We start from the raw sequence: 23,181 nt of genomic DNA, 5'->3' as shown, positions 1-23,181 counted from the left end.
TTGAAGGAGCTAGCTCACTGTGACATCCATCCATTTATTTTCAACCATTTGTCAGCCATAAGGGGACCCTTTCTTTTACCCCATAGCTATCACATTTACTCAATAACTTTTGGTGAAGAACCATGTTAAAACTTTCCAAAAATTGAAATGCATCATGTCATCTGGATCATTATCTGTACACTTGCTGACAATCTCAACCTTTAGCAAGGCAAGGGGAACCTTTGCAGAAGCCATGCTGATTTCTTATCAGCGGGACTTATTCTTCTATATGATTGATAATTTTATCTTTAATAATATTTTCCACCAATTTACCTGGAACTGATATTAAGCTAACTGGCCTGAAATTTCCTGGCTCTCGCCTTACTCCCTTTTTAAATCAGTACATTGGCCACTTTCAAGTCCTAGGGTACAAAGGCCAACATGAGGGATATGTTCCATATTTTTGTTAGATGATTGGAAATTTCACATTTGAGTTCCAAAAGATGTTTTCGGTGGACTCCACCTAGACCCAGTGAATTGTTAATTTCTAATCTGTCAATGAAACTTTAACTTTCTTCTCTTGTCTCTTTTAAACCACTTGTATCCTTTGAATAAGGAACACGGGTGGCACTGTGGGTTAAACCACAGAGCCTAGAACTTGCCGATCAGAAAGTTGGTGGTTCGAATCCCCGCAACGGGGTGAGCTCCCGTTGCTTGGTCCCAGCTCCTCCCAACCTAGCAGTTCAAAAGCATGTCAAAGTGCATGTAGATAAATAGGTACCGCTCTGGCGGGAAGGTAAACAGTATTTCTGTGCGCTGCTCTGGTTCGCCAGAAACGGTTTAGTCATGCTGGTCACTTGACCTGTAAGCTGTACGCTGGCTCCCTCAGCCAATAAAGTGAGATGAGTGCCGCAACCCCAGAGTTGGCCACGACTGGACCTAATGGTCAGGGGTCTCTTTTGTGGAATCTCTTCTATATGTTTGACAAACCCTTATGTTAAGGTTACCTCCCCTGTAGAACATCAGGACAGGGTCCTTCACTCCATGTTCCTGCAGTGTGTTGCAGGAAACTAGTTCCAAAGGATGAAAAGCATGATGTGTTAACTGTAAAGAGACTGAGTTTCATGTAAGTCCTTCAATTTTTTGAATGGCGTTCACCCTCCCTCAATGCGTAAATCTTTATATCTTTTTATTGAGGTTTCGTTTCTTTGGAATCATCCTCATTATTCCTGCAGATTTTCCTCCACGTTTTGCTAAACAAATCTTTAGATGTTTCCCACTCCTGTTTTCAAGGGAAATGTCATCACTGGGTCCTTCATACTATCTGAAGTATTTACCAAGCAAATGGAGTGCATTAATAAAACAAGGACTCCTTCAAACCCACCCTTACCAAACTTCCATCTACGTCCACAAGTGTATATCAAATTTCTACTTGAGTATGAAACCAGCCATGCAGCTGCACTGTATAAATTGCATGGTCTGAAACCTTCTTTCCTATCCAGGTGAAACACAAGGGTAAGTTGACTTCAGTTAGCATTTAGTGGCCAAGATTACTGGCTGAAACATCATCATCACCATTTGGAAATATTTCATCGCAACATCTTGTATCGTCATTATTTCCTTTTGTAATATTGACCTTCGTCTGTCTTTGTTCGAGATGAGCAGTATGGGGGGGGGAGACACCTTGAATGAGCGAAACAAAAATTATTTAACATTTGAAGTTTCACAGTTTAGAACTAACGGCTTTGACTATTTTTTTTAATGAATATTATGACTGAGCTCATTCTGAGAGAAATGCTGTGCTATTTTAAATGTATGCTCTCTTTTTTTACAGCTGGTCAGAAATGAAAGTCTTGTCCCAGTTCCTTCATGCGGCAGTAGTAGTCGCTGTTTTTGCTCTTCCGTGTCTTGGACAGGCAGGAGACAAATGTGCAGGAGTTCCAGGCATCCCAGGGACTCCGGGGTCAAGTGGGGTGCCTGGGAGAGATGGGCGTGATGGGATGAAAGGCGACCCAGGACCACCAGGTATCAACTTGTTGCTATTAGAATACAAAGCCTAGTATTAAAAATTGCTGGTAATGAACTAGTATTGCATCTTACAGACACCTGATTGTAGACCAATTCATATCAGTGTTCAAATAGCAGAGTGTCAAAAAAGGACAGCTCCTTTACTTGTTGTGATATCCCCCTTAATTACAGTTTTCAGAGAGCTATGGGGAGGGAACATGGTTTGGGTAAAACTGGAGTGGGGATCAGGGACAATTAAGGATCACACACACACACACACACACACACTCATCAATTTGATGATGAGAGCTCCTTTCCATATAAAGTAGGACTAAAAAGATTGATGATGGCATTCTCAGGATACTGCCAAAGAGAACAGCTGGCTGTGAATTACAAGAAAGCTAAAGTCATGGTGTTTTCAAGAAACTATGGTCCCACTGGTCTCTAGTAATGTTCAGATTAGGTATGCATAACTTGTGACCCACCAAAAAGAATTGAAAACTGACTCACCACAGGTTTGCAGGACACAACTGCAACATCTCTGACCGATGGCTGTCCAGCACCCTCTGCTCAAATACATTCAGTGAAGGAGACCCACTACCTCCCAAGGCAGATTGTTGCACTGCCGTTTGGAAGTGTCTCCTAGTATTTCATTTCTCCTAATGTTTTAGGACAGAGAATAAGCCTACCCCATCTTCTGTGTGGTAGCGCTTCCGATATTTGAAGACTGTCTTCATGTCTCTCCTTATGCTTGGTCATAAACAAAATTGGATTGGGTAATTCAATGTATCGGGCAAATAAAAAAATGTTAATTGTGTGAATTATCAGGCAATGCATTCAAGAAAGGAGATTTCTTAGTTTGGTTCGACTTTTGTACTGGAAGGGTGATTTCCTGAATCTTTCCAAAAAAATACTTTGGGAAAGAAAGAATAACTAAATTGTTCCTTTTTTATGTGATCAAAATATTCAGTGAGCAGCTAAGAGGTATTCAGTGATTTGTGCGCACACACTAAAAAGGTTAGCTGATGTGTCATCATATTTCATTGCCCATGAAATAAGGTTTTTATATCTTCAGGGACAAGAGATACTATAGTAAGTTTTTGGTTTCCGAGTCATCATTCCAAGGAGATTGGACTATGGTATTGAGTTACGCAGACTGTAATGCAATCTGCTTCCTTGAAGGGCACCTGCAACCTTGAAATTATTATTTAGTCTCCCCTTCTATAGTGTACCATTGAGGAGTGCCTTGCATATCTTTGTTCTTGTGTTTCCTTCTAGGTCCAATGGGCCCTCCTAATGGTCTGCCGGGTGCTACTGGAAGAGATGGACTTCCTGGTCCACCAGGGCCAAGAGGTGAACAAGGAGAAAAGGGAGAGAGAGGCCCAGAAGGTAAAAAGGAATTGCATAACCTAATAATATAATATAATATAATATAATATAATATAATATAATATAATAATACAATACAATACTATAATAATATAATATAATATAATATACTGTAATATAATATAATATAATAATATAATATAATATAATATAATATAATATAATATAATATAATATAATATAATATAATATAATATAATAGAGAGCCAGGAAAACTGTTGTGACAAGTTTCCCTGTACACTTAGGCGATACAATTATTAATTACTTTTGGGGATGAGGAAGAAATTTGATCCATTTCACATTATAACATGTGAACTGACATTCACTCTTCCCCGAAATTTGTAATATAAGTCTAGCCAAGTAACGTACTGTGTACCAAATGCATATATTAGGGTAAAGTGTATATAAAGGTGCATATATTCGTGAATATGCTTGCAAATATGCATTATATTAGAAATTGCTTCACAAAGATGTGTATATTAGGCAATCCATATACAGACACAATTCATATCTTAGGATAAATTTGCACCAAAATCCTGGTGGATTTTTGTGAGGATTTTTTTTTTAAAAAAAAAGATAAATAAATTACAAACTGATGTAAAAAATGTGCAGAACTGAAACTGAGTTTGGAAAAATCAGAAACTGAGAGGAACCAAAATTGAAACCATCCCTAATTGCGTCAAAGCTAATGTTGAATCGACTCAGATAAATGAATACCCCAAGCATAATAAAACACAATTCATGCTATTATAAAGATAAGGGCATAAGCCTCTTCATCCCTGTATGGCCTTGTACAAAGGCTGGTCTGTGCCTAGGACATCTACAAGATCGAGTAAACACAGTGCAGACAAGGGCTTTCACTCTGTTAGGTAAAATATCTGGCTCACTGCACAGACAGATACAGATTAATTTGTCAATTGCACTTTGGTACAATGTCTCTTGAGGTTAAGCATATGCCTTATGTATCATGCTTCAGAGGCTGATTTTCAAAATGATACCAAACTGATTGATCATATAAGATTTACCCCAAAGTCCTTTTGAAAGGTTCATGCTTTGCTTGGAATTACTTTTGATTGAGTTAGCTCCACCCTCATGTATATATTTTATCAATAGGCAGCTAATTTAGGACTTAAAAGAAAGAAAGAAATGAGTAGTGCATAGAATGCACCACAATTAGATTAGCCTTGTTTGGAAACAATGACTTTGAAAATGGATTAGAATTCATGTAGGATACCTGCTACAGATATTACACTCCCATTTGTGTTCAATTCATTGACTTACCTATCATTGGACAAAATAAAATGCATTAACCGTTTTATAGGTTTTTATTCTCTAGCTTAAAACTAAATGGTGAAAGGGAGATTTCTGTCTTTGGTATGCTAGGAATAAATCTTATTCCAGAAGGGATTTTTCGGTGGTCGTTGATAAATTCAAGATCAACAAATGGGCTGAATTATTCCTTGCTGAAAATGAAACACATGTCCTTCAAAAATGATTTACAGCAAGAACACTGGATTTGCTGTGGCCAATGAAGCTCAGCTCAACTCAGTTTTTTCTTCTTATTTTAATTGGCAGGCCGTCCTGCTTCTCTTGATCCAGAAGTACAGGAAGTCCTCAGAAGTCTGAATCAAAAAATATTGAGGCTTGAAGGAGGTAATCTCTTTGTTTTCACCCTTCCTAATACTGCTGAAAACCAATGTTAAGAATAACACGGGAGATCCTGACATATTTTCTTTTGTGTAACTTCAAGTGACAGCTTCAAGAGAGTTAAAAGTGGTTTGAGAGAAGCTCACTTCCCTATTGCATTCACACATTTATTTATTTTTCTCTCTCTGCTGTCTCTAAAAGAACAAACAAACAAATAAAACCCACCCTGTTTACCAAATGTGAACATAAGGTGAGCGTCCACACCAGAAGGAGCAATCCCTCTTTCAAACTATCTTGGCAAGGGGGTAGGGAGAGAGAAATTCTATTGCCTATCATCAATCAAAATTTCACATAACACTGGTCTTGAAAGACCTACATTGGCTCCCAGTACGTTTCCGAGCACAATTCAAAGTGTTGGTGCTGACCTTTAAAGCCCTAAATGGCCTCGGCTCCTGAAGAGCGTCTCCACCCCTTTCATTCAGCCCAGTCACTGGGATCCAGCGCTGAGGGCCTTCTGGTTTTTCCCTCTCTGCAAGAAGCAAAGTTACAGGGAACTAGGCAGAGGGCCTTCTCAGTAGTGGCACCCACTCTATGGAACGCCCTCCCATCAAATGTCAAAGAAATAAACAACTATCAGACATTTAGAAGACATCTGAAGGCAGCCCTGTTTAGGGAAGTTTTAATGACTGATGTTTTGATGTACTTTTAATCTTTTCTTGGAAGTCGCCCAGAGTGGCTGGGGAAACCCAGCCAAACTATTATTATTATATTATTATTATTATTATTATTATTATTATTATTATTATTATTATTATTATTATTATTATTATAGCTGAAGATTGTTATACCCTCCCCTCAAAAAACTCCTGCAATAATATGAGAGCTGGTTTTAGGAAGTGGACTGAGCCACACTTTTCGGATTTACATGCAGATCAGAACCTAGCTACCCACCTGCTTTTGCACTTCCCTAATATGTCAACACAGTATTTGGCTCAAAAATAATCATACGGAAATCAGTTTGTTCGTTTTAATGTCTATTTTGAGTTAAAATACATCTAGGCTGCAAACGTAAGTCACTGGGGAGGAGCGGAGCACTGAAGGGGGTTGATCTACAACATTCAATGCCAGTTGGGCTCTCACTGAGCCAGGAGTGATCTTGCACTTCTTCTGCCTTCTCCAAGTCTTGCCCCCTGCCCCCCACCCGCCCCATCACTACACCATTGCCTGGGTTGGTGTAGCTTTCTTTCTGGTTTGGGGGCAAGTCAGGCGACTGAGAAAGCATTTGGTTCCTCAGATCCAAGTCTTCTTTTTGGCCCCTTTTGGCTGTATTGATACTGGTGCTCTGATGTTCATAGAGTAAGGGCCATGGGAGTTTCTGCAGTAGCAGAAATGAGGACTCTGACATCGAACCTTGCTCTTTGAGGTTGGTGCTCTGTCCATCTTTACAAAGGGAGATCTGGTGCTTTCTACGGGGCTTCAGGACATCCTCCCTCAATTTGCATTCAGAGAAAGAAAGCATTTTTAAATATAGATTTTAAAATGTATTTAAATGCACATTTTGTGCATTTATATATTTTTTAGAAAAAATGGAAATGCACAGTAATGTGGATGATGTGAGATTGGGACGACACACAAAAAAGTAATATGGAGAAAGATTGATTTACCCATTCCTAGTTTATACATGCATGTTCTTCACTTGATGCTATAAAATGTAGCAGTGGCTTGCATGCATCAATTTTTGTTGCAATATAATACAAAATGGATAACCATGATTTTTCTTCTCTGCTGCAGTGCTTCTTCTCAAAGGAATGATAAACAAAGCAGGACATAAAATATTTGCCACCAATGCAAAGGTAGTTGATTTCGAAACCATACTTCAAACATGCCAGAATTCTGGGGGTTCTGTTGCAAAACCCATGAATGAAAAGGAGAATGATGCTATTTTGGAGATTGTGAAAGAGAAAAACCAATATGCCTACCTGGGAATTAAGGAGAGCCCTATTCCGAGAGAATTTGAATATTTAGATGGAATGGCTGTCAATTATACAAACTGGCGTCGATATGAACCAAATGGCAAGGGAGCTGAAAACTGTGTTGAGATGCAAACGGATGGATCCTGGAATGACAAAAAATGTAACCAGTATCGTCTCACTGTCTGTGAATTCTAGTCAGATTCCTCCATCTACATTACAATCCTAAACCAACAAAACTGCCTTGGCTTCTGGGAATTGTGGTTCTGCAAATAAAAATCAGATTTATTTTTTTACCCACATCTGCCACATAGAATCAAGAAAATTAGGATTTCCATGCTTAGGAACATTTAAATTATTTTTTTAAAAAAGATTTATCTGTTAGATCTAAAGCAAAGTAGAATCATTGATGTTCAAATGCATATTCAAATATATTGAAAATGATTGTGAAGTTATGTGTTTGTTGTCTTTCGTGATTTTTGCATGAATTTTTGGCTTTCAAGGCACAGGTGTAGCTGGCAATACTCCACCATCAGTCACAAAGAAATAGATCTCAGCATAATTTCCTAGTATTTCATAAAACATCTAATTGGTACTTAGGAAAATATAAGACGTGGTATATTTATCCAACTAGACAAATGAATAATGGAACATGAACCACAATTCTCCTCATGTGTGATTCTGATGCTTCTCAGTTAGTCAATATCCTAGTGGTGCAGGGATAAAACTGCTATCACATTTGCAAAGCTAAGCAGGGTCTGTATGGTTTCAAACTTAATCGGGAACCCCTTGTTGAGCTTCCTGCATTGCAGGGAGTTGGACTAGATGAGGCTCAGCATCCTTTCCAACTCTGCAATTTTCTGATTCTACTATGAGAGTGATGACAGTGATTCCCAATTCCAGTCACAATAGCCCTCAGTCAGGAAATGGTACCTTACACCATTGCGAGGAAGGACAAGGGCAGCAGTCATGTGACTCCCCACCCCCAATATTCTGAGATGGTGCAGTCCAGGAAAAGCTTGTTTTCCTGTGATTCTGCTATTTGGATTAACCAGCCCTGAGCCTATTGGGAGCAGGGGTTTAAACACACTTCTTTAGCACTTGTGCATATGAGTGTTTGCAGTAGCAGCTGATAACAGCAGATGTGTGACCCAATATGGTATTTCATTATGTTTACAATGGCCAGTTAATGGACAGCTTAGCCTGAAGGAAGGGTGTACTTGGAGGACTTGCCTGTCAATCATTAATAAAATGTATTGAAATAGCAAGGATGAGACTACTATACTACACTGCACAACCTTTAAACAGCCTGCAAATGTTGGAGGGCTCGCTCCTTCAGAATGTTGAATGTTGCATCCTGATATATCAAATATTGCTGTGCTTTTGATGATGGTGATGATTAGTCTCCTTTTTGTTCTATTTACACTATTTCAACTCAAAATAAAAATTAAAAAAACAGACCAAAGAAAGAACCCCCCCAAGAGCTGATGTTAATTCTTGCCTGGCAAAATCAAAGCAGCAGCTTATGCTACCAGGATATTTCTTGCATAGCCAGCAATCTGAGTTCAGTATTTCTTCAGGGACACTTGTTTTAGTATCGACCTAAAACAGCAATAGATTTTGATTTCCCGTTACCTTGGGAAGATATGCTGCTTTCTTTTTTTACTTTCTTTTTAAGGAGACTTTTATAGGCCAGAAAGTTTCCATTTCATCTTTGGGAGAAAGAGAGGAAGGATGGAAGACAGACAGACAAAACTGACAGGAAAATTTGGATTAAAAAAATGAAGTGTTCTAACGGGGAATAGTTTGCCCTTCTATACATCTGTCTCAGCAATTGTAAATAGTCGTGCTGAAGATATGTTATTGCTGTACCTGCAGTGCTATTTTTCTAGAAGAAGAGGTGCCCAAACTCATGATGAACACCACCCTTGTTCTCTTAGAATGGCAATGGTGCCCACCTGAGAGATACCGGAACTGAGTTCTGTAGTGTTCCAGAAAGTTCCGGCTGAGAAAAAGCCCTGTGCACCTGGAGTTCTGTTGCAGCAGCTATGGAGATGTGTTAACCATACCACTCTGATGTGTAAACAGGGCATTAGTGACCTTTTGGCTCTTCAGGAACAACAGAGACATAGGTGGGCAGCCAGAGGTTTTAAAGGGCATCACAATTCCTGCATGCATGACTCCCATGACCCTACTCAGTGAACACATGAATAGTGAACATATGAAGGAGGAGAGAGAGCATGCCTGCTGTTTCCACCCACAAATCTGAGCCAACCGACTGGCCCTCCTCCAAAGTCTGCGCATTAGAAAAAGCTAATTAAATATTACATGTATAATCGGTAAACAGTATTTGCCGAGAGGAATAATTTCCAGTGGAATGTTTGAGAAACAGGATGTTCGCTGCATTGAAGAGTGCTTGGGAACTTGTCCAAGTTCTGTTGCTTTTAATGAGAGGAATTCTATTATGAGACATTATTTGTAAAAGGCTTAATTCCACACTGTAGAGAGAGCAGAGCTTTGTTTACAAGGTGCCTCAATACAGAGAGTTCTGTACTTGGAGAGCTTATATATGAGGGCTTTCTGCCTAGCCACATATGACTCAACTGAGTAACCTAAAATTGTTTCTGAAACCAGATCCCAACAGATACGGGCTGAAAAGTGGAGGCTGCAATCCTATACATGGTTTACCTGGGAGTAGGGATGGGGTTCATTGCTTTTCTCAGTTTGCGTTTGTGGTTTTTGTCATGGTTGCTTGGTCCATGACAACACTGGGCTGCTCATACAGTGCTGGCTTCTTCCACAGCCTGAATTCTGACACTGAAGTTGGTTCTGATGTCGATCTTTACCATTTTGGCCGAAAAATTGCTAATACAAATCATCTGCCCCCAGGGCACACAAAGATGGCTCTTGGTAAACATGGCTGTCAAAATTATTTGTTAAAGAAAAACTTAATAAAAATTTATATATACAAAAAATAAAATACTATATCAAGCAGTATTTCAGAAGAGAGGTGCAGCCCCTCCCCTCTGCCCTAAAATAACAAATATTTTTGCTTGTGTTAGAGTGTGTGTGTGTGTGTGTGTACATTTGTATCCCACTGTTCCTTATATGGTGGGAGGCTGTGGTGGCACTATCTATAAGCAGCAGCTCACATCAATATTTGAAATATAAGTACATTGTCTTAACAAAGCAATTTAAAAGATGCTAGAGATTGTCTTAGTCATTTAAAACCACTAAAATCTATAGGATCAACACCTACCATTTCAAAGCATGTAAACTCAAAGCTTGCTTTAAATGCAAAGATGGCAGAAGACAGGCAGAGAGAGAGTCAATTGGGCATCCATTGGAAGAAAATCCCATACAGTGGTACCTCAGGTTAAGAACTTAATTTGTTCCGGAGGTCCGTTCTTAACCTGAAACTGTTCTTAACCTGAGGTACCACTTTAGCTAATGAGGCCTCCCGCTGCCGCTGCACTGCTGCCGCACGATTTCTGTTCTCATCCTGAAGCAAAGTTCTTAACCCGAGGTACTATTTCTGGGTTAGCGGAGTCTGTAACCTGAAGTGTCTGTAACCTGAAGCATCTGTAACCTAAGGTACCACTGTTGTTTCTGCATGCAGCCACAGAGCTGGCTCTTTCTCTCATGCATCCAGTCTTACCTAGCCATAGTTAGGAAACAGGGAAGAACCTTCCCTTCAGATAACGGTAACATATGATAAAGGGTCTTCATATACAGTGGTACCTCGGGTTACATACGCTTCAGAAATAGTGCTTCAGGTTAAGAACTTTGCTTCAGGATAAGAACAGAAATTGGGTTCCGGCGGCGTGGCGGCAGCAGGAGGCCCCATTAGCTAAAGTGGTGCTTCAGGTTAAGAACAGTTTCAGGTTAAGAATGGACCTCCAGAACGAATTAAGTACTTAACCCGAGGTACCACTGTAAATGTTTCTGTTTCTGTAATCTTACCCCTATACACACACTTTTTTGTTTTTGACTGGGAAGAGTGGCAAATCTCCCAAGTCAGTTTTTTTGTTATGGCTTGTGTGTGTGTCTAGGGGCAAGGTCTGTGCCATGTCTGAACTAAAACCCGGTTGGACATAGTATAATACCCCTTAATTCCAGAGAAGAACATAACGGTGGTGGGTTAATGGTTGACATTGTCTGAATGTCAAGGTGGAAAACAGAGCGTTTGACCTAGAGGAGCTGTATGTCTCCCTGTGTTGAATGTTCTAGGTCAGGTGTGTCAGATTACTAAAAACCTTTTCATAGGTGTAGATTCTACATCATGTGGGGAAATAATATATACAAAGGTTGTGTGTTTTTATAGAGATCTACTGAGAACAGCTTGTAGCTTATGTGCACTATGTCATGATTTGTCCTCCCCCCTCTCTGAAAATAAGACTGGCTATATCATTATTTATTAATTATATTAAGTTGTATAGAAACCCTATATTTTGCAAACAAGCCTCAGCAGAAATATTTTTCAAAGGTTCATTGTCCTGCTCCTTATGTTAGATCTTATTTCAAAAAGTTAGGGAATCAATAGGGGCTGTTGACCATTCCGTCTTTTATGTAATGAAGCAACTATGCAAATAAAATGGAGGGGGATAAATCAAGTTAAGCCAACCACTATCTAACATGAACATATATATCAAATAACACATGCTATAAATGGACCCTTTTAGCGCTTCTGCAGTATTCGGTGTTGGAAGAAGAAGGTAAGTCAAACTGCTCTGTTTTAGGCTGAAATCTTATATAAGCCCCATTTAACTTCATGAAATTTCTTATATATGTGGATTGTGTTGTTAGTGTAGCATTAACATTTCTCAGGTTGCATGCTTACTTTGGAGTAAGGTCATTGGACTCAGTTAAATTTACTTCTGGGTAAAGATGAATAAAATTAGAGTGCTCTTTTAGATTTTCCCTCTTCTTTCAATTCATTCCAATCAAATTTTATTGAGAATATCTATTTATTTTTGAAAGCATTTATATATAATGTTTTTAAAAGCTCTAAGAGCATCATAACAACAATCAGTAGAGAAATCCTATATAAAGAAAACAGCTGCAGGTGAGAAGGGCATCGATTCATCTTCAAGAAAAATACCATAATAAATGGATCCTTACGGGCACTTACTTCTGAGTTGTGCCACCATATTCTCACAAGGAAGTTAGTTTATTAATGTAAATTTTACAAAGATGAGCAGAACCAAGAGCATATAACAAGTGCATGCTCCATTGGGGGCAGTGGCTAGGTTTGCCTTTTATGAACTCCATGTCACCTAGCAGCCAATAACACTCAATAGAATGAGTCGGAGATGAAGGGTGGGAGCAAGCAAAGCTGGGCCGGCTTCTCAAGGCACTAAAGTAATACAATACAAAGTTGTGACTAGCATCATCATTGTTTAGCTTCCCTGGCCATAGATAGATGATAGATAGATAGATAGATAGATAGATAGATAGATAGATAGATAGATAGATGATAGATAGATAGATATAGATGATGATGATAGATAGATAGATGATGATGATGATAGATGATAGATGATAGATAGATAGATAGATAGATAGATAGATAGATAGATAGATGATAGATAGATATAGATAGAGATAGATATGGTTCCACGTTATTTTTTTGATTGTAATTTTTTCCCATTGATTTTAATATTGTCATTTTATATTGTTGTAACTAGAGATGGGGGGGGAATACAATTCAGTTTAAAGGCAAACCTACCCAATTCACACTATCCAGAAGCAAAACGGTGAAAAAGGAAATAACAGAATAAAATTATTGTGATGCACCTACACCTGATAAATCTCTCTCCCCACCCCCACCCCACTTCATTTAGCTGATTGAAAAGGATGCCTTCATCCCAGTTGGTTCATATCCTCGTGGCAGTGGCTGCTCTGCTTGTAACCGGTGATGCTCAGGAAGCATGTCCACAACTTATAGGTAAGCTTGGATATAATCAAGGGCCTGGGAGATGTGAGCAGGAGGATGTTAAGTGTCTGCGTTTCACAACTGAATTTAACAAGAATATGTTCAAGAGAAAATGATTTCCACATTCTTAAAATCCAAATACATGCTTTATATGGAGTAAAACCGGAAGGTTACTGATTGATTACATGGTCATATCAAAAGACACATGAATCTGAACCATGTGGAAAGCTCGTGGTCTGTACCATTTGGACCTGTGCTTTTTGGGATTCCCTCCCTGCTCCCCTGGTAACAGCTTCCCTAGATTGCTTCTGCATCCTATTCTTGTAGTCAGAGTTTGCCTACAGGACAAACTAATCCACATCTGTTATGGATGTGGAGCCAAACCAAATACTACAGACAAGTAACCTGCTTATCCTTTCCCAGCATTTCTCCAAAATGTACAAACTTTCTTTTTAACCAAAAGGCAATTGACATTATACAGAGGGATAAGATTCTAGTGTGCTTCTGCAGATCACCTTTAAGGTGTTGTGCTTGTAATGCAAATGTTTGAAACCCCTCAAAAGAGAATTCCTTCTTTGTTGCATTTTGGCCAGTTCTAATTTGTGGGGAACTTTTAAGTAGTTCTAAAGATGAATGTGAAATAAATGCAGACGGTCTTTAACATGTGTGCCAGGTTTTCATCCTTCTATTTTTCACTTCAGCAGGTCCTCCAGGTCCTCCTGGACACCCTGGACCGCAAGGGTTAAAGGGCAGACAAGGCGAGAAGGGAGATCATGGGATACCAGGTGACTATGGGTATCATCTTTAAAATAGCTTTTTAGCCCAAGTGTTTGCCTTTAGGTAGATTTTACATGCGTGGAGGTTGAACAAGGAACTGTGTGCCACTTGGCCCTGTCTCTTGCATCGTATGTCCTACCAGCTCTTTCCACAACATATGCACATTTAGTGCAACGTCTAAAAAGATAAACCTACAAACTGTATGCACCTGGTCTCTCATATGACTGGAAATCCTAGTCACACAAGTTTATGAATGACATGACAGTTTATGTGTGTAGGCTCCCATTTTCAGAGGTCATACTAAATGTTCGGATGTTGGAGTGGAAGTGACGGGCTGTATGGAACCAGGGTGGAGCCAACAGACATGGTCCTACTCTCCCTAGCATGTGCTTCTTCCAGTCCTAGGATAAGGCTTGGAGATACTTGGAGCTGCCACCTTGCTGAAGCTAAGCAGGACAAGGTCTGCTCACTGCTTGGATGGGTGACCACTTGGCAACCTCATGGATGCCGCAATGGTTTCAGTGATGGTGGAATAAAGGCAGGATATACAGTGGTACCTCGGGTTAAGTACTTAATTCATTCTGGAGGTCCGTACTTAACCCGAAACTGTTCTTAACCTGAAGCACCACTTTGGCTAATGGGGCCTCCTCCTGCTGCTGCTGCACTGCCGGAGCACGCTTTCTGTTTTCATCCAGAAGCAAAGTTCTTAACCTGAGGTAATATTTCTGGGTTAGCAGAGTCTGTAACCTGAAGTGTATGTAACATGAAGCGTATGTAACCCGAGGTACCACTGTAACTGAAAGAAAATAAAAATAAATTTGCTATGTGCATGGAGGCAAAAGTCTGTTTCGGATCTTTGTGCTTGTCTAAGGTTGAGATTAGAGATGTTGGAAAATTTCACAGTAATTGAACTTATGCAAGTTTTGCAATTTTCAGTCCTTTGCCAGTGTGGTGTAGTGGTTAAGAGTGGTAGTCTCGTAATCTGGTGAACCGGGTTTGCTTCCCTGCTCCTCCACATGCAACTGCTGGGTGACCTTGGGCTAGTCACACTTCTCTGAAGTCTCTCAGCCCCACCCACCTCACAGAGTGTTTGTTGTGGGGGAGGAAGGGAAAGGAGATTGTTAGCCGCTTTGAGACTCCTTAGGGTAGTGATAAAGCGGGATATCAAATCCTAACTCTTCTCTTCTTTGCCAATTGTCCAAGCCACTCAGGTTTCATGCAAGTGCTAGCAATATTTTATGGTCCTAGATTTTAAAAAATTATAATAATCATGAATTTAACAACAATGATTTTGAACCCTGGCTATTATGCTAATGGTGCTTTGTTTGGTGTTTGGAGTAACTGTCCGAGCTGATGTGATGAAATGTATATTCCATTGTGTTATTGAGGTTTGATGGTAGCCATTAATATTCATGGGTGCATTTAGGAAGAAATGAGAAAATGCCCCCCGTCACTCAGATACAGACAACTTTTATACCCTCAGGCAAAGCAACAGTTCAGCCCCTTGCCCACCCCCTTGGCAGCTGCTGGACATTCAAAGCACATCTCCCCTCCCTAAAGGATCCTGGGAAATGTTGTTTGGCCCTCACAGAGCTACAACTCAAAGCACTCTTAACAAACTACCATTCCCAGGATACCTGGGCAGTGCATTTTTCTGGGTGGATGCAGGGGTATGAACACCCCAAAACATTTCGTGAATCTAAGTTTGGCCTCATTGAGGGGCAGTATTTCAATATGGGTAGGAAAATGAGAGTACCCCTAAACATTTTTTTAGAAAAAAAGCACTGTACCTGGGTGGGTGGATGCTTTAAATATGTGGCTTTGTATACAGCCTAATTCAGGGGTCAGCAACCTAAGGCCCATGGGCCAAAAGTGGCCCGCAGAGGTTGTTTGACCGGCCCACAAGCCGCCCCCGAACTGAGCCTCCTGCTCTCACGCTACGCTAAACCAACGCAGTGTGGCACAGGGACTCACTTCTGTGGGGCCGAAAATCCCGTGTGCGATCCAGCCCATCGAGGGATCTCTGCGGGACCGATCTGACCCAGGCAAGATAAACCTTGCTGACCCCTGCCCTAAGTGCTGCAGAAGTCTTTCTCCCAGCCACATGGAAAGATAAGAGAGCAAGGAACATGAGACCTGTGGGTGTGGGGTGGTATATGAATTTGATAAAAATAAAATAAATACTTGTGCTTCTTCTAGCTTGCTAACGTAGCACTAAACTATGGCCTGGTGTGAACTGACATGTGGGTCCCCCCCCCTTCACTTTTATTCATTCGTTATTTTCTGCACTCACAAAACCCTCTCCCCATTTTCTCACCTTCTGGTGGATGCACTCCTTAATCTTTCAACTCATTTCAGTCCTGTTGAAGTTTATAAAATTCATTATTTTTTTAATTGTCCTTGGCTTCAGCACACTTAAGCCACACAGTGTTCCTTAGGCTATGGTCCAAACCCCTGGCTGGAAGTGGCTGGGCTTAAGGGAGTGGCATAGGCACCGCCACATCCACAGCCCCATAAACCAGGGCAGAAGGAGCAGGGAAGATGCCCAGATTGGGTCTGTTGCTACATTCCCTGCCCCAAAATGCTTGTTTCAGGGCTGACTTGGGGTGTTCCTCACCAGCAGGGAGCCAGGCAGGGCTGACGGGCACCTTCACCTCCTCCAGCTCAGCTGTTTAGTGCTCTGAAAATGTAACAAATGTTTCCAGAGATAGTTTGAGAATCACAGCCAAGCTAAATGAGTATGGGAAAGTTACTTCGAAAATCTCTCTCTATAGGGAAAAAACACATATAATCCCAATGAATAAGGCCATAAATGCGAAACCATAAACCTGCTGTGAAATACAAAGTCATCAAACAGTCTACACGCACCATTGCCCCTGCAAGAATGCTGATGAACTAGAAACGTAATTCCAGCTAAGTTCGTTAGTTCTGTGCAAATGCATATTCTCAGCATCAAATTCCCACTGGACTCGATAATATATAGCCAGGCCACTAGAGGGAAGCATATCCTCTTGCAAACTATCCTCTTGCAAAAGTCATTCTGCAAAAATCGTTCCGCAAGAATATTCAGGGTTCAAAGCTGACAGTAATTGAACAAAATGAATTTTCCTGCCCGAATCAGGTCAACACTCCAGACACAACACTTCTTTGCTTTTAAAATCTCAGTCCATCAGCTGGTTGCTATCCCCTCCAGGCTTCCCCTTTGATCAGTGAACTGATAGAGAAGAATAGTTTTCAAACTATCTACCAAGGAAACCTCTTTTTCCAAATCGATTTGTCTTCTCAGGAACCCCTGAGGATTTGCAGAGAACAAGTTATTTATATTATCATCAATATCATCAGTGATGATGGTGCAGTGTGGAGTGCTCCTCAGTTGCTAGAGCATGAGACTCTAAATCTCAGGGCCATTCGTCTGAGCCCCACGTTGGACAAAAGATTCCTACATTGCAGGGCTGGACTAGATGACGCTCATGGTCCCTTCCACCTCTACAATTCTATGATTCTATGTTCAGTATGCAATGTCAGCCATGCCTTATTTCAGGATATTCCCTCCCACCAACCCCACACTCCCCAGTTTCCCCTATCCATGAGCCATGAGGCATTCTGTGCCCACTGAGCATGCTCAGTCCACATCAGGCTATGAGGCTGGGTTACCTCTCAGGCATCCCCCCCACAAAATATATTATTTTCTACATCTGCAAACTTTGGGATACACCCAAATATACTGATGATTACCTCTTGGTTCTCTGTAACCCTGTTTTGGCTGCCATAGCTGCCCTAACCCAGCCCTTGAGTACAAAATTAGTATATATTCTAGGAGGAGCACAGAGAGTTAAGAAACACCACAGTGTACCAGTAGCAGCAAAAATGGACGCCTTCATTTGACCCACCAGCAATAAAACATATCTCTCCCCTATCAGTCTCTACAGCCACAGCAGGTGCTGTAACTCTCCAATTGTTAGATTTTGCCCCTGAAGACACACTCTTCCATTGTCTCCTGAGACAGTCGGATGCCAACAACAACAAAGATGTGCTTACATAATGATTCTGGAGAACATCCTAGGACAGACATCTTACACAGAGTGTGCAAGGCATGTCACAGACTTCTGAGGTCTCTATGTGGCCCCACATTAACTGAATGAATGTAGCAGTCCATACTAGAACCCTCTGCAATACGCATCACAGTTATGTTGGGCAATCTGTCTTTTAAAGTAGCTCCTCTGTCATCATTGGTGTTTAAAAGATCTGATAAAGATACTAGGTGTGCAGTCTGAAAACTCCTGGGTTTTATTGGCAAATGCAAACTAGGCATGTTTACTCAGAACTGTAAATCCCAGTATATTCATTAGGGCTTACTCCTAGGTAAGCATGCATAGGAATGCAGCCTGAATAGATAGTCAGACAAAACCAGCATTATCTTTCCAATGTATAAGAAACATTTCTCCCCAGTTCATAATCTGGATAACAAATATATCACAAGTCCATTTACTGCAGCAAAATGTGTTTATTTCAGATGAAAAACAAAACCAATATGCTTGGTCCACTTTTTATTTTTAATGTTTTAACACTACTTTTATAGAATCCATTCCTATTCGAGGCATCTGTTAAGAAAAACTGTTATCTTGTCTTGTGAATTTCAAAGTACCATACAAACGGATAAAACAAAATAAATTAATAATTGTCACTTCTGTTCACAGGTCTGTCTGCATCGGATGATCCTAAACTGCAAGATGACCTTAAGGAAATCAAATACAGAATCACCATAATAGAAAGAGGTACCTTTTTTTATTTAAATAATTGCTTCCTTCCATAAGGTGAGGGGGGACAGGGCTTAGTGAGCTGGGAGAGTCTGTGGCAGAGGAGAGTCCAGAATGAGAGGCAGAAACTGAAGCAGGAGAATGGAGGAGGGAGGCCAAGACGCAAAGATGAATCAGGCTGGTGAACAGTCATGGGCATTGTCCCCTCTTCCTGCAACCAACTCCTCTCTCCCTTGTCTCCCAAAACCAGAAGAGGCATGAAGCAGGAGGAGCAAAGACAAGCACGCAGATGCAGTCTCTGATTGCTGGGAGGGTGGGGTGGACTCTGGAGAGGAAGACAGCTTTGGGAGGTGGGAATCTTTAGTCTTAGTAACTGATACATAGGGCAAGACCTACTGAGAATCAGTTCCTGTGCTCGTTAAACCAGACTCTCTGCCAAGCCTGTGCAGATCCTGTTCTTGGTAATAAAGAGTTAACTTCAACATGCACAGTGTGATTTACTGCTGGATCGCTCCTGTCATCTAATAGGACTAATCGGGTCTTCCATTTTGTTTTTCAGCCTTGGCTTTGAGTGGAAAGATTGTAACAGTTGGCAGTAAAGTGTTTGCCAGCACTGAAAAAACGGCTGATTTTAACAATTCAGTAAGAATCTGCAAAGCAGCCCATGGCACCATTGCTTCTCCAATGAACAAGAAGGAAAATGATGCTATTATGAGCTTTGTTAAATCTTTTAACACATATGTTTACCTGGGCATTACTGAGGGGCATGTTCCTGGGGAATTTCAGTACCTGAACGGGGAGTCCCTGAATTATACAAACTGGTATGAAAATGAGCCCACAGGGAAAGGGGCAGAAAAATGTGTTGAAATGTACAGTGATGGCACCTGGAATGATAAACGGTGCGATGTGTACCGCCTCACTGTCTGCGAGTTTTAAACTGAACTGTCACAGATCTTAATAAAGGGTGTTGGATGTTCTTTTTAGGTTCTATGTAATGGTGGGTTATAGCAACTAATCAGATATGTAACTCGATAAGTTGTGATTTTTCTGTGTTCAGAAAGGGAAATCAATAAAAGCATAATGCATTGCTTTCCTTTATGTTTTCTGAGTGGAGAGGATGAGCTAAACTAACTGAGTCAATGTCAGCTTTGTTTAAATGCAGAACTGGAATGTCTGGGACATAACTGAAAACGCGATAATAAATAGGATGATCAGTTAAGAATTAGAATTTGTTGCTAATGTTGTTACTGAGGGGGGAAATCTGACTAAGACATAAATGTGTGTCCATGGGGTATGTAGGGGGAGATCTGAGCTGATCTGAGCAGATGCTAATGCTGTGGTGAGGTTCCTTTTTTGTTCAATTCGCAAACTTACTTCAAAATGAACATTATAAAAATGGTGGCAATGACCGCTCCCCACATCAAATGAGGGTGCCTTTTGCATGGTCGCCTGCAGCCCCCCGGGTCCCAGTGTGGCTCCTGGTTGTTTGGGCTGGCTTCATCCTCCCCAGGCTGGATACCTGGAGGTCTCTGCCTACCTCAGCCAATCACCCAATCCCGCCTGGGGAGGCGTTGCCAGGGGATCGGCCAGGTAGGGGGAGGGACTGCCCTGCCCACACAACAGAAGGTGAATCTTACCTGCGAAGCATCAGTTGGCTCCAGAGTTTCTCCCACCCTGCCCTCCCTCAGTTAAGTCTTCTTTTGCAAGTTAACCTCTTCTCCATAGGTACGCATGCACTGCTATGTCATGGTCACTGTTGAAGGGCTGGAAAGGTTTTCCTGTAGCAAAACGTCACAACTTTGGCAGTTTCAGGTCTTGGGCAGAATCCTTTAGTCTATCTTCCTAAATGGGGGGGGGGGTGTGAAGCAGTGATCCATGCCCCCCTTGCAGCAGTGATCCTAGGGTTCCCCATTAAAGGGGTCTTGAGGGGAGGCATTGGCCATATGCCTAGAGGTTGTCATTGGTCTCCCCTGCAATGGCGGCATAACAGGGGTGGGATCTGTGCTTGAACATATGTTCTCCAGAGCCAGCCCAATCCCCACACATTCTGGATAACCCTGATGTCTCCCAGATCCCCAGCTGGGGACTGGGAAGGATAAAAGCCCAATGCCTGAGCCAAGGTCTCCCTACATCTGAAACTTAATAAAGTTGTGGGCAATTTTAGTCCCATAGCGTGTTGTCTTGAGTCCTTATTCCACTCGGGGGTCGCCTGGGTTGGGGGGCTCTGCCTGTCCCCGCAATGCTTTGCAGGGTTCATGAAGTTCATGCCTGCTAGAAGCACAGGTGCGGGCCTGACTATATATATTTTTGTTCAGTTGGCAAACCTATTTCAAAATGAGCATTTTAAAAATAAACAGCTTTGCAGGGTAGAAGCGCACTTCAAAGGTAATACATCAGAGCTACAGGTGAGTCAAGGTGAGAGGAAAGAGGACGTGATGGAAAACATTATCTTAATATCATTTGTTTCTCTACAAGCCAAATAGCAGGTGTTTTCCACTTGTTCAGTCTGTGCCAGGGCAAAGCATTTCTGTTATGGGTGATTCAATACTGCTTTCATTTCGTGGCACATAAATCATCCTCCCCCTTCCATTTTGTTGATGCCTGAATTGTTTACTCAGCCTGGGATTTACAACTGTTTGTTCAAGGTAGTTGCTGTGTTATTGAATAGCACACTTCCCCGACTGGACACGCTGGCACCTGTGTTGGTATTTGCACAGATATTCAGATTATTAATTTTGGCAACGCTTTGCATATATCCCCCCTTTTCTTGCCTCTACAAAATTGTTTTACATTCTATGTAACTAAGAACGGGCACCAAGGACGTTGATTCCTGCAGAGGCCAAGAGGACAACCCGACTCTTACAGACCTTCCAAGACTGGATCTACACTGACCTGTTTAACATTATTAGAACAATATTAGATATGTCGTTCTAAAATGTCAGGGCATACTCGTTAATTAAAACTTGTTTACTTTAGGTTTTCCCCTGTCAAAATACTGTTTCCCTGCTGCTGGTTGCTATGCTGCATTTTAATAACACATTACGAATGTTAAAAATAGGATGTCGTGTCCATATATGTTATCAAAACCATTCCTTAACCCTCCCTTAATATTAAAAGCCATGAGTGTAGATCTGCCCCAAGTGTCCCTATTTCCCAAGGGACATTCCTGTGTTTACAGAAGCCGTCCCAGTTTCTGAGTCAATTCCAGAATATCTCACTTTTCCATAGGACGTCCCTATTTTCATCAGAGAAATGTTGGAGGGTATGGAGTTATGCAACCTCTGAACCAAGGAAATAAGTAACGATGCAACCTTTAGAGGACATCTGAAAGCATCCCTGTATAGTTTTATTGAGCTTTTATATATGATGGAAGCCACCCAGAGGGCTGGGGCAACCTAGTCAGGCGGGGTAGAAACGATTCGTCATCATCGTCACCATCATCTTCTAGCTTATTTCTCACAGCGGTAGCCACTACATTGCTAAGTTAGAAAATGTGGTAGGGTGGGGTGTTTTTTTTGCTTCATAGACATAATCAATACTGTAACCATTCTGTGAGGGTGACAGATGGGAGAATAATATAGGCAGGTTGACTATTAATGATACTATTTAAAAACATCTATTATTGTTTATTATAATACGGCAGGGGTTGGCGCAGTGCATCTCTGTAACAGAACTAGAAACTTAAATACATAGGCACCTCCTCTGAGTCAGACGATAACAACCCTACAAAGGAGGTTTTCCTTCCCTCCCTGCCTCATTCTAGGAATTCCATCTGAAGCAGGGTTATCAGGCAGTTAAGTCCCTTAGAACTATGTGGAAAACTACTTTCACACAGCCATCTCTAAATATAAAAGCATCCCGTCAAATCCTAGGATTACCAAAGAGCCCATTAGGTATGACAGCAGCAGGGTGGGGAGTGCTTTTATGTGGGCTCCTCCAAAGACATGGCCACGCTGGGGGTGAAGCCAAACTCCTGGAGAATCACAGCACCTGCTGTGGCTGCAGAGACTGGTAACTCATAACTGCTGCCCCCTGCATTGTTTTTGCTGCGTTAGCTGCACTGAAGTGACTTCCCCGGGGTACAAGCCTGGGCAGTGTGTATGGAGGTCCTGGGCTGCCCAGACAACAAAAGCCCCCTCTTGGCCCCACTGATGTGGTCCAAAGAAAAACAGAGCAATACGTTTGGCACCAGCTTGGCTGCAGGAGTTGCCAGAAGGAGGCATGCAAAGCACCATCCAACCATCTTAGGAACTCTGCTCCAAATTTGTGTAGGGTTTGCTCCCTAGCCTTTTCTTCTCCTAAAGATGTCCCTCAAAGCAGCAAATAGATTGAATTTCTACATCAGCCAAATTAATATGCAGATTAACTGAACGACTAGTGCTTGCTGTCGTACCCTTAGGAGCAGTATGGTGTACAGAAATCAGCAGGCGAAGCTTTTCCCAACACAATAATAAACATGTTCACCAGCTAAATGTCTACATTTCAAGATGGAGTTAAAGACTGGACTTTGGCAAGCTTAAATAGACTGAACCGTGCCAGAGGGAGGAGGGGAGTAAGTTGGGATTTTGTTTTTGTATCTCCCTCCTTTTGTAATACTAGAAATCAATAAAACAGTAATCAGTTGGAAAGTTGGCAACGCTAAAGATGCGTGCAATTTTCAGTTAGAAATCTGAAACCGAATCACAGGCAAATCCAGAGTCCAGCAAATTCAGCAGTTGTC

The 23,181-nt window shown here is 41.4% G+C and overlaps 1 protein-coding gene across 1 annotated transcript; it reads left to right on the top strand.

The window, feature by feature from the left end:
- The first annotated feature begins 1,373 nt into the window (after window positions 1-1,373).
- LOC309370651 (uncharacterized protein) lies at window positions 1,374-19,689 on the top strand. Its single transcript, XM_081912559.1, has 10 exons — window positions 1,374-1,494; window positions 1,814-2,004; window positions 3,265-3,375; window positions 4,951-5,028; window positions 6,814-7,179; window positions 11,675-11,707; window positions 12,838-12,939; window positions 13,629-13,712; window positions 18,402-18,479; window positions 19,021-19,689. Exons 2-10 carry the CDS (start codon window positions 1,824-1,826, stop codon window positions 19,395-19,397), a joined length of 1,410 nt encoding a protein of 469 aa, XP_081768685.1. The 5' UTR covers window positions 1,374-1,494; window positions 1,814-1,823; the 3' UTR covers window positions 19,398-19,689.
- The last annotated feature ends 3,492 nt before the right edge of the window (window positions 19,690-23,181 follow it).

Source organism: Podarcis melisellensis (assembly GCF_964234715.1).
Source record: "Podarcis melisellensis genome assembly, chromosome: 5".
Lineage (NCBI taxonomy): Eukaryota > Metazoa > Chordata > Lepidosauria > Squamata > Lacertidae > Podarcis > Podarcis melisellensis.
This window is presented reverse-complemented; position numbering and strand designations above follow the sequence as displayed.

What these genes read in the sequence shown, in the direction of transcription:
- LOC309370651 (XM_081912559.1), top strand. Translation starts at nt 1,824, where the DNA reads ATGAAAGTCTTGTCCCAGTTCCTTCATGCGGCAGTAGTAGTCGCTGTT. An exon ending in AGGCGACCCAGGACCACCAG is followed by an intron (nt 2,005 to 3,264) that starts GTATCAACTTGT and finishes GTTTCCTTCTAG; the next exon opens with GTCCAATGGGCCCTCCTAAT. An exon ending in AGCATGTCCACAACTTATAG is followed by an intron (nt 12,940 to 13,628) that starts GTAAGCTTGGAT and finishes TTTTCACTTCAG; the next exon opens with CAGGTCCTCCAGGTCCTCCT.